At 35.7% G+C, this 12,213-nt stretch overlaps 1 protein-coding gene across 2 annotated transcripts in view; it reads left to right on the top strand.

The window, feature by feature from the left end:
* sh3glb1a (SH3-domain GRB2-like endophilin B1a) overlaps positions 1-12,213 on the top strand; it is a 22,066-nt gene extending 9,853 nt beyond the window's left edge. For both annotated transcript variants that reach the window (XM_066682465.1, XM_066682464.1), the window contains exons 6-9: positions 5,195-5,284; positions 6,555-6,655; positions 7,503-7,725; positions 9,378-12,213. In XM_066682465.1, the coding sequence (XP_066538562.1) occupies positions 5,195-5,284; positions 6,555-6,655; positions 7,503-7,725; positions 9,378-9,485 (522 nt within the window). In that variant the 3' untranslated portion in view covers positions 9,486-12,213. The remainder of the gene's footprint in view (positions 1-5,194; positions 5,285-6,554; positions 6,656-7,502; positions 7,726-9,377) is intronic.

Below are 12,213 nucleotides of genomic sequence, written 5' to 3'. Positions count from 1 at the left end.
TTAATACTATTGTAGCCAACTCTTAGAATTAAGCACCTTGTCATTTAATTTCAAATGCATGCACTGCTGAACATCTGTCAACAATGGGTTTACTTTAAAATAGGTCAGGTCTTCCAAGATAAGTATTATAAGGGGTGCCCAATCCCATTTCACACCTTACCCATACCACTCCGTTTTGCATAGGGATAGAGATGTAGAGGGCCATACAGTCACACTGTAAACTTGAATGCCTTGTGAATTACCAGCAAGATGACTTCTCAAGTGACCAAATAAACCCATTTGTTTCAGTATTTTCTAATTTACAAACTATAATAGCCAGTTTAATGTAACATCAAAATATTATGACCCTTTACTTTATAGCAAATATAAAAATTATTATTATATGCTGATGTATTGGTAGTTAGCTAATGAAATTGTAGTGCATAAGGCTTAAATTGTATTGTAGTGCATAAGGCTTCTGTAAAATTTAAGGTAGAATTGAAAGGTTCAAACAAGAAGCTGCCAAATAAGCTGATATCAGTTACATATCAAAGAAGATATAGCAGTGGGTGGTAAATATATGTTCATTGTATGGTTCTGAAGGCATATAATGTCCTAAATTTAACTACAGTCCAGCAGCACTCATCTGATATCACTGCAGACCGACTAAGTTGCCTACAAAGCTCATCTTGTAGTCTGGTGATGAAGCATCATTTTTTTTTCTATTTGTGTTCTGGTGACGTATCAGTCTCTTAAAAGGTTGTGCCATTTCCTAGAGGAAGATATTAATCACCATGTCTTGTAACTTGCAGGGAGCAAGAGGACACTCAAACAAGTGCAAAGAGAAACTAGGTAAGCCTAGTTTTGCCAGACCGCCTATATGGTTACTTGGTTATGGTTATGGTTACTTGCTGACTGGCTATATGGTTAAAGGCGGTCCGGCAAAACTAGGCTTGCCTAGTTAATCTTTGCTCTCTAGTTTAGGACTAAAAAATGCAGAAACGAAAAAAGTTAAAAAAGTTAATATATAACTCGGGCATCAGTGTTTTTCTTGTTCATTTCATTTAAAAATAAATACTAGATGATCTATCCCAAAAAACAAAGAAGACCAAGAACATTTTCTTGATTTTAAGAATTACACTTGCTTATTTATTCAGTGTAACAGGTTAAAGCACATGAAGTTTAAGGAGGCTGTGTGCAGCAATATGGATTTTTTTAATACACTAACGCCACAAAATGTCTCCCCACCAATTCCCTTTACAATATTTCAGGCAAAGAAACCCTAGGTGAAATAAGACAAATTCAGCAGGCCTCCTCTCTGCGAGGTATAATACGTGTGTAATACGAGCTGTCTTGCTGAACTTATGGACTAACCAACGCAGCTCCAAGGCTCTGGTCAACACGTATGGTGTCGTGCCAAACACTTATTTCCTATCGGCTGAAGAACCTACTATTCTTTGGTTCCAGCTAGGATGTTTCTGGCCTGCAAACCAGTTTATGTCAGTGGAAATGCACCGAATGGTTCCAAACTTAGTTCAAGAACTGGAATGTGAAATAAGCTTTAATTAACAACAGACGGTGTAGTTGTATCTGTACAAAAGCATATAATAATGTGTAAGTGAAAAGAAAAGTCATATAGAGATATTTCTATGGACTAAATTATTCTCACTTACTTTTTAGAATTCAGTATGCCTTATTCATACAGCCCTTCAACTTGCAGACCTTCAAAGATGCAAATTTGCATGTCCATTTGCTTAAAATCTTTCTAAATAAAGGCAGTTCATGAGGCAATGCATTGTTAATGGTTACTCTGTTGGACTTGCCAACAATTTGTAAACAAGATCTCAGAATGGAACACTTTCACATGTAGAGGACTAACTCTAGTGTACATGTGTAATATCCAGTGTATCTACTTGTATGTGTATCTAAGACTTTTTGCCTTATTAAGTTGTGGAATAGTTTGTAGACTAGACAGGCCAAACCGAGACAAAGAATGGAAAGGAGTATAGAGAGTGTGGCTTTGTAGCCAAAAACCTGTTGTTGTGTTTTGTTTTTTTTGGTTTTGTTTTTTTAACTATGACTTACGTTATATATAAAATATATTTTAAGACTTATACATTTTTTGACTGTGTGAGATTGATGACTACATGCGAGATAGTAGGTTTACCAGCTTTTGATTTTAAAACATTAATTTTATAAATACTGTAAATAACTTTCCTCTTGTGAAGACACCTAAATGAATTTTGAACGGGCACTCACACAGAAATCTATACATTTTCTTTAAAAATGTAATTTTCAAAATGTTTGATATTGTCTTTGTAACGTTTTCAGTTAAATATAGGGTTTATATTATATGCACAGCTTTGCACCCAGTTTTAATTTACATTATTTGCACAGTGTCCCAATATTTTTCACTAACAGGTTTGTAAAACTTTGAGGCTAGACTATTGAAATGCCCTTCCTTCAAGTCTCCCCAAGAAAACTGTCACTAAATTACTGCTGATCCTATAGCTGATCCCAGCTGACCAGAAAAAGTCAATTTTCCTCCTGTCTTAAAGTTCTTCCACTGGTTACCCATACAGTCCAAAATTGTTTTATGATACTTTTATAGATTTTAAAAGCTATTATTGTACTAACCCCCACATACATGGCTGATATCCTTTAGTTTTATGAACCAAATAGATCCACAGACAAGTCTGCCAGAGGGCTCTAGAGCAATACACCCTGTTGCCATTCTTAAATCTTTTTTACTAGATAAACTTTTATTTACTTTTATTTTTTAATACTCTCTTATTTATTTTTTATTTAAATTCTGTTTAAATCCTTTTTTTTGGCTGCCATTTCTGTATTATTTGTGTGCAATATTTTATTTAATCTGAATTAATTTTTCTTTTTCTAAGCTTAACTGCTGAAAAACAGCTTTATCTTCTGCCATCTGTTTGCACCTACTAGCCTCTTAGCACCACTCCCCCACCAGGAGATGTTGGCTATGCAGCTAACATTTCTTTCTTGATGAATTTTCTTCATGTGAAATGGCTGAAGGTTGGTCATCTTTTTCTTTTTCGTCAAGCCAACACAATGGCATTCAACTTCCCCTTTTTAAGCTGCCGATTAAGCTTCTTTTAAACATTGTTGTAAGTATGACCAGCGCACCCATCCATAGGTTCCTTTTTTCTTGTTTTGCCTGCAAAGCTTAAGCAGATTTCCATGTTTGCTCAACACCTCCAAGCCATTTCAAAACTGAATGTTTGCTTCCGTTCTACTTTCAAAACAGAAGTAAACACTGTGTGAAAATTGCTCCTCATGACAAAGACATGCTGAACTGCGGGGCATCTTTCTTTCTCTCTCTCTCTCTCTCTCTCTCTCTCACTCTCACACACTTCTGCAACAGAGTGCTACCTAATGCCCAGTTTCAAAAATCAGCTTAACAAGCTTCTCTTTGGTAGTGCAATTGCTTCACCAATGATGTGATGCACTCCTCCATTACTTCCCTTCTTCCCTGAATTTGTAGTTGTGTTTAAAATGATGGTTCACCCAAGAAACAAATCTGGACAGATTTCACCTCATCCCAAGACTAGTTTATCAGTCAAGAGACTATGGAAAAAGTGTTAAACTTTGGAATCACATGGCATATTAAACTAATTTTTAAAATGTTATTTTATATGTAATATTAACCAAATGCAGTGTGGATATTACAAATAATTAAATAAAATATAGAATAGATGTATTGGGAAATATTTTAATCCTTCTGTTTACCAAATTAAACTACATCAAGTAATATATTTAATGTGTTTCAGGGCCTAAGTAATTTACTTTAGCCTTTCTGTTAGATTCACCCATGCATATAGCCTAAGTGTAGACCTGACATACAAAGATTTAATAAAGCCCAAAAACAAATTAATTCAAACTTGCCATGGGTTTTACAAAACCTATTTCTAGTTGTATATTTGAGCTTTGTCTGTTTTTAGTAACTTCAGACCAACTTTGTCTTGACTGCATTTGTGATAAAGGGAAAACTGTCACCATTCTTGGCAGAACACTCACTTTAAATCATTCACTTTCATAAAAGGTTTCTCCAGAATTTTCTCAAACATTTACCTTAGCCTTAACATCAAGCAGTAGCAAGTATTGTTGTAAAGGATATGAATCTCTTGTCGCTTGCAGCAGTTGAGCATGGATATGTGTCTTGCCTGTAGAATCTTTGGTGAGGTTGTACAATGTTTATGTCCGTTTTTATTTATCCTGGTAAATATTTTTTGTGCTACACTCAGTTGCAGTACTAATGACTGTCACTGTTTTTTTAACTGCTGCACAGATGTGGGCAGAGGAAATGACAACGGTAAGAGGAATGTTCAGACGATCTTGTTCCACTGAGCTTTTTGTCTATGATCTGTCTACAGCAGCTGTTGTTTCCCAGCAATCTTTCTGCACTTGAGCCATTTCTGGTTATAAAGATATTTTATAATTTTAAGTTTTATTTTTTTACAATATTTAACCTCAGCAGTGTTTTATATTTTTCATTATATTCATACTTCTATATTTATATACATTATATTATATTTTCATTACTTGCTGAAATGTATTCTCTTTTGTAAATTGTAGAAGCTGTGAACTTATTTAGAAAATGTTTTTTGAGCCCAAAATTTTGCATATGTCTGTAGTCACAATTATTTGTTACATAACTCTATACAGTCTTACAAATGGATTGAATGAAACAAGGTGGCACAAAAATACTTGTATAGCAATTAAATTACTATATATTGACTTTGATGTTTTTAAAGTTTTTTAAACTGAATCGCAGTGGTTAATGGAGCCTGCATTATATTAACTAAAATAGTAATTTTGTTGGATTACACAAATTACTTGAATCTTCAAGAAAACCACAGAAGCACTGATCTGTAGAACACAGCAATAAAGACATTGTGGTTTGTTAGTGTGCTCATTTGCATATTACAGCCTTCTAAAACATCTTTCATCCAGTCATTCATCTTCAGTAATGATTCATCCTGATCAGGGTCATGATGGGTCAGGAACCTACCCTGAATCATTGTGTGCAAAGCAGGAACATGACCTGGACAAGGGATCATCACAGGATATTCTACATTATCAGTTTGCCAAATATAATCTTGATTAACAATTAATATGTTGTGCAGCTTTACCATCTCTGTCTCTCTCTCTCTCTCTCTCTCTCTCTCTCTCTCTCTCTCTCTCTCAGGCAGAGCAAGATTTGAAAATGACTATGAGTGAGTTTGACCGTCAAGCTGAAATAACTAGGCTTCTCCTGGAGGGAGTCAGTAGCACACATGTATGTACACGGTGCCAAAGGCTATGATTGTGTTGTATGTATTAATAATAATGTATATATCCATGGTCATTTAAATTTTTGTTGATATTCTAAATGAAATTTTTTGGTTAACAAAACTTCAGTAGCTTTTAATGCACAATGTGAGCATATTGGCCTTAAAATAATTAAATGTGTAAAGTCTTTTCGAAAATGTAAAATTTTTATTTATTATTATACACTGAACAATCACTGGATATGAACACCTACCTTGTTTCTACACTGATTGTACATTTTATCAGCGCCATTGACCGTACAGGAGCACTGCAATTACAGATTGTAGTCCACCCGTTTCTCTGCATACTTTTTTATCCCTGTTTCTTCCTGCTCTTCAATGGTCAGGCTTCCCACAGAGCAGGTATGATTCTCAGTGCTGATGTGGTGGTGATGTGTTAATGTGTTGCACTGGTATGAAAGAGTCAGACACAGCAGGGCTGTTCAAGTTTTTAAACACTTTGTCCACTCTGTTAGACAAACCTACCTCGTTGGTCCAGTTTGTAGATGTAAAGTCAGAGACAGTAGCTCATCAGTTGCTGCACAGTTTGTGTTGGTCGTCCCCTTCATCAGTAGACTTTAAAACTCAAACAGCCCTGATGAGTCTGATCCACTCGTACTGGCGCAACACACCACCCAACACCAAATCATACCTACTCTGTGGTGGTCTTGTGGGGGCCCTGACAATTAAAGAGGGGTTTGAAATGGGGATAAATTTATGCAGAGAAAATGGTAGACTACAGTCTGCAATTGTAGAACTACAAAATGCTCCTGTTTGGTCGTTGGAGCTGTTAAAATGGACAGTGAGTGTAGATACAAGGTAGGTGTTCCTAATCCAGTATGTTTAACATTCAGTGTAATTAAACTCAACATTTTTTTTTCAAATAATTACCAATTCCAACCCCTACCTAGGCCTACCACCCTCTGTCCCCAAGCTGGCATAAAGGCTAGCACCTATGATCTAGCTTTGCGCTTACATTTCCTATCAAGAAACATAGTGATTTGTAGGTAAAGGGGGAAAACAGTGATGCTCTCTGGGAGTGCCATCACAGGGAAACAACCAATCACACTGTGATAAGGTTAACACTTAGTAAACTTACATTGTAAAAATAATTTGGCTTTAGAAAATAATAAAACTGTGTCTCAAAATACTTCCATACAACTGTACTTCTTTTCCAAGTATGTAAATGTATTGTATAATATGCTTTTATATGACAGTATCTTGATTTATTTTTCACAGGCCCACCACCTTCGCTGCTTGAATGATTTTGTTGAAGCGCAGACCACGTATTATGCACAGTGTTATCAGTACATGGTTGACCTCCAAAAACAGCTTGGAAGGTATACTCATGTCCCATTTAAAGTTATATTTTTCAGTATTTTTCTTACATAAAATTTCCTCCCGTATAAACCTTTTAAGCTGTCAGGAAAACGTAACATACACTGTCAGAAAGTTAATAGAAACTCCTAAAAATTACTTAATTCAGCCCATTTATGATTTACCTATTGCAGACACATTGTGTCACCCAGCTTGTTTAATCTCTGTAGAAAAGGTAGACACTGAATGAGACAATCTGGAACAACTGCACATGATCTATGCCAAGTGCAAGCTAGAATGGTATAAAGCCCCTGGCAATGGGGAACTGCACACTCAGGAGTAATCAAGCTCAGTACACTATCTTTGAGATGTGACTCAGCACTAATAATTCAATCTCAGTATCTTACTTAATTGATGTTATTGTAATCAAACCATTAAATATTAAATCCCCCCCCACCCCTGTTGATAACCGTAGTTAAATGTTACATAAGTATTCCTGCCTTGCGCCCAGCGATTCCGGGTGGGCTCCTCACACACACTGAGAGAATATCTGGAAACAAACTTTGTTCTTCACACTTGTTCACATCTACAATTTAGGGGAATGAAATCCTTGCACTTTTAATGTATATATATTTTGCTATTTATTGTAATTATATAATAATTTTATAACATTAATATATAACATGCTTATTTAAAAATTAATGATTTTTAATAATCATCACCATAATAATAATAATAATAATAATAATAATAATAATAATCTTAGGCGCCTAAGGCTTTTACACAGTAGTATTTAGTACACATATGGGTTAAAGGGCAATTGTTTGCTGACCTGTTTATAGTAGACATCTTTTTTTTCTCCCACTACAGCTTCCCTTCCACATTCCCTTCCAACAATAACCAGAGTCTGCTCAGTGGAGGGACCAGTGTTTCCGTGCCAACTCTCCCTATGTCCGCTACTCTTCCTGCCGCCACCGGACAGAGCTCATCCGGCTTCAGTGAGCTGCTCAGTTCAGGAGGGAGCCGCAAAGCACGTGTTCTGTATGACTACGATGCCGCAGGCAGCAGTGAACTCTCCCTACTGGCCGATGAGGTGGGCTGACATTTTTGTTTAAACAGTGTTTAAATCTCCAGCATATAACAGAAATAATTGTCCAAAGCAACCTCCAAAAATTTATCACACGGAGGGCAGCAGAGATACCTTCTACACTCTGCCAACCTGCATGATACAAGCAATACCAGAAAATACTGAAAGTGCTGATAACAACAAAAATGGATTCAGAATACAGCAATAGAAAACTTTTCCCAAGAGATAGACTAAACAAGCATTCTGTATGTAAAATAATACTTTAAATTCACAGACTGAGAAAAAGCCATACACACAAACAATAATTTTAAACATGCTACTCATACCATGTAGCACAAGAAATCACGTAATGATTATTTGTTTAAGGAAGAATCCATGAGTCATTTTTCAGCCTTCCCACAGACATTTTGTGAAGTCAAGCTGGTTTCATTTTCACACATTCAGAATTCTTTCTTCAGGAAATTTTTGAGTAAAAAATTATCGTCATATACAGCAAAGACATTCAGCTTCCCCTTCTCTTTTTTCTGCTACTGACTTTATTTCTCTGGACTGTTGTAAGCACTTTGAGCTTAGCAGTCATATGTAAGTTAAATTAAAAAAAAACTATAATCAGGGTCAATTCACAATGTGGTCCTAACACAATACCCCTGATAAAAAAGCTGCCAAAACAATGCCCAAAAACTCTACAGGGAATTTGTTTGTGATTTTGTCACCATTTTACTGCTTGTGAAAATTCACAAAATTTACTACAAATATATATTGTATATAAGAGGAGAAAAAAAATGCTTAAAGCTTTTAAAAGCTGTCCCAAGTGGCAGAGGTTCTGGTTGTTGTCTGTGGAGATACCTCAGCTATCTAGGACTGGGAGTCCAGGTGTACTTTTCCACTGCATGGTATGTGCACTACTCAACTGTACTAGACTCTAGTCGCATCCCAACCCCCCCACCAAACAGGAACCGTAGCCTTCAGAAAGATCAGTATATATTTTTCATTGCACCTTTGTTGCACTGTTCAGGTCTCATCAGAAAAAAATGTACTGTGTAGGTACATTGTTGAGGCTGCAGTGGCCTTTTTGTTAGGGAACTGGGCCTAGGTGACTAGGGCTGCCCACCGCTCTGGGCATGTGTGCTCACTGCCCCGTGTGTGTGTGTGTGTGTGTGTGTGTGTGTGTGTGTGTGTGTGTGTGTGTGTGTGTGTGTGTGTGTTGTGTTTGTGTTTGTTTCACTGCACGGATTGGGTCAAATGCAGAGAACATATTCCTGTGTGAAAGCACAGTGGCCAATACATTCTGATTTTGATGTCACAAATTGTACAAACAGTGTAAATGTACCTTTAAAAGTACAGCAGTGTTTTTAAAGTCCATTAGTTTTACCTAAATGTACAATACATTCTCTTCTCCACAAGGAGATATGAAAATTTGTAAGCTTTTTTATACCATGTTGTAAAATAAAATAATAAAATGCAAGTCCTGGAAGTGAAATGGGACATTCGAAGTCAACACGCCTTTCAAATTCACAATTAATATAGATTATTGTACAATGAGGTTGTACAATAGATTATTGTACAATAATTTTTTTCGATGAGTTTTACTACTCATTTATCGTGAAATGCTCATCAGTATGTGTTAGTTGTGATTATATCTCCCTTGTGTTCTTCAGGTGATCACAGTGAGTAGTGTTCCAGGTATGGATTCTGATTGGCTGATGGGAGAGCGAGGGAATCAGAAGGGCAAAGTGCCAATAACCTATCTGGAGCTGCTGAATTGAGGGATGATCAAATTGCCAGCTGTTTGAGAGCAAGGAAAAAAAAATCTGTGCATAATTCAGATGTGTTTGCAACATTTTAAATGCATATATGCAATTGTGCTTGAATGAGCTGCTTTTTCTTGCCAACAGTATCTCATGGATTTATATCCCCTGTAAGGGAAAAGAGTCTCACATGAGGCTTTTGTGTTTACAAGCTGATTTATGTCTTTGTTTGCAAGTGCTTTTTATCAGAGAACATTTCTGCCAACACTCCGTTTTTGTAAACGTTGAACAAACCATCAACATACAGTTGTTTTGTATTGAAGTGTTCTTCTAGTTAAATCATCGGTCCCTCTTCTACAACTGTGTTGCAACAAATGCAAGAACAGTGTAACTAATAATAGTGTATTCCCTGTTACTGGTGGATTGTAAGAGTAGAGCTTAAACCAATGCACACAAAAGTCTTGATACTTACAGCATCATTTTGTGTAACTACTTTGTAAGTGGATACATGCTTTTACATAAGCTTTGCTACTGTAATCCATCTTTAACAGTCAATATATCACCATATATTTTTTGCTGCAATTTTATTTATGTGTAACTACATTGTTATTAGAGACAGTGTAATGTGGAACCAAATGACTTGACTGAAATCTTTCAATTGGAAAAATCTTACCACAGCTGGAAATTTTACTAGCTGATCTTTTAACCTTTCTTTCCGGGTGTCATCAAAAGGGTTGTATCAAGTCCAGAGCTTTTGAAAGAAATTTCTTTCAGCTGCAAAATGATTCTTCACTATATTAAGGACTTTCTGAGTCATAATAGCCATAGTGCCTCATATACTTTGTGGCTTATATATTTTCTGCCTTCTTTTTTTAACATGAAACTTCTAAAGAATGCAAAGAAAAATGTCTTCCCAAGGAAGCCCGTTTACACCATTTGAAAAACTATTTAAAGTAAAGCGATGAAGAAAGTCACAGAATTGACTGTGTACTTAATAAATACATCTAAACAACTAATTAAAAAAATTATATGATGAGAACTATATTATTTGTAAGGTTTTCTCATGAGTTACTAAGCCATTATTTATGTGGCAAATCAAAAATGAGATTCTAAGTCATAAGTCAAAAGCACTTATGGCTATGTATTATTTTCAAGTGCTTTCAATTATACACATTTTATATCGGCACATTTCAAAAGTCATTGTATAATCCAAGTGGAGAATGGACCAACAGTATTAAATGTTTGACCTTATTTTAAGAAAGCTGCAAATTATATTTTGTGAACCTTTCTACAAATTAGCTTACTGGAAAATACACTTAAGAAGATTGAATCCTACAGGTTCCATTATTTTGTGCCTTAAAATATTTTTGTGCCTCCTAGGCTTGTGCGATATGATGACTTGATGGTTCCTACATAATCTTACATTGTTACATTGTAATATCCATTGTAATACATTTATTCAGATTGTATTGCATATTATATTGTACTTATATTTTTTTTTTTTGTTTTGTTTTTTTTTTAGGTTTTAGTTTCAGATTTCCTGTTCTCAGCATTTCAGTGGATTGTGTGTGTTTATATGTTTGCGTGTGGTTATGTGTGTGTGAGAGAAAGGTGTGAGCACAGTTGGATGAAAGTGTTAAGGGTAAAAAAAAGCACATGTTTTGTAAAATATGGCCCTTATTTTACAGAGAACTCATTGTATTCAGTCATGATTTTTGAGCACAGTTGAAGAGACCAGAAACTGATTACAGCCCTGGCTAACCAGTATGAATTACCACACAGCAGATATCCCAGGCTCTCTTTATTTTTTACAGTAGTGTTTTCATAGGGGGTTTTCAATGTGTCCTACAACATTTTCAAATATCTATTCAAACAAATGACTAGAAAATGGATGCAGGGGGCTGCCACTGCTGTCTGAGTTGAAAATGTATTGCATGATACGCACATCGCCACTCTATGGCTTTAGGGTAATTTTTCTTTAGTGTAATAGTGTTTATATTTTATATATATATGTTCCAAACAATTAAATGATAGATCACAGTTTGATTTTAAAATTGCGATCAGGGGAAAATCAGTATTGCACAAGCCTCATGCAATGTTTATAGTGATTTTCAGTCATTTACAACAGAATGTGGTGAGCTAGCTTGTTACTAGAATTAGGACAATACCAGGACTGTAAAAAAATGTTTTTTTATGTTTCTATTTACTTTCACAGCTAAACTTGGCTGCACAGCATTTCAGATCAAACTTTCATCAATGCTTCTTTTTAAAATTGAAATAGGATAAACGTTAAAATGTTGTCACTGCAATACAGCTCAGGGGCTGTGGGATTCAAGCCTCACATTGTTTCAATGTCTGTATTCAGTTTGTGTTCTCCCCGTGCTCCCCAGCCACAGGGATTGTGTTTGGTGAGCTCCTGGCACTGTCCCAAATCAGGCTGAAATGGGAGGATTGTATCAGGAAGGACATCCTGTATAAAACCTGTGCATCCCCACGTCAATTCAGTTATTCAGTGCTTCACATCAATAACTGTCTTTCTTAATGCAAATAAATCTTAGCTATGATACTTTAAAAATCTGGACTGGCTGTTCAAATGTTTTGACACCAATAAAAAGTACCATATCTTGACTTCTGATTCCTGAACACTTTTTGACAATACTTCCTCTTAAATTTCAAACCAAATTTTGGTTAATAACCTTTTGTTACATGCACATAGAATGCAGTGGCGATTGCTCTAAGACTGCAA

The sequence above is a fragment of the Hoplias malabaricus genome, chromosome 10 (assembly GCF_029633855.1).
Source record: "Hoplias malabaricus isolate fHopMal1 chromosome 10, fHopMal1.hap1, whole genome shotgun sequence".
NCBI lineage: Eukaryota > Metazoa > Chordata > Actinopteri > Characiformes > Erythrinidae > Hoplias > Hoplias malabaricus.
The sequence above is the reverse complement of the archived record's forward strand: the minus strand, read 5'-3'. Positions and strand labels throughout refer to the sequence as shown.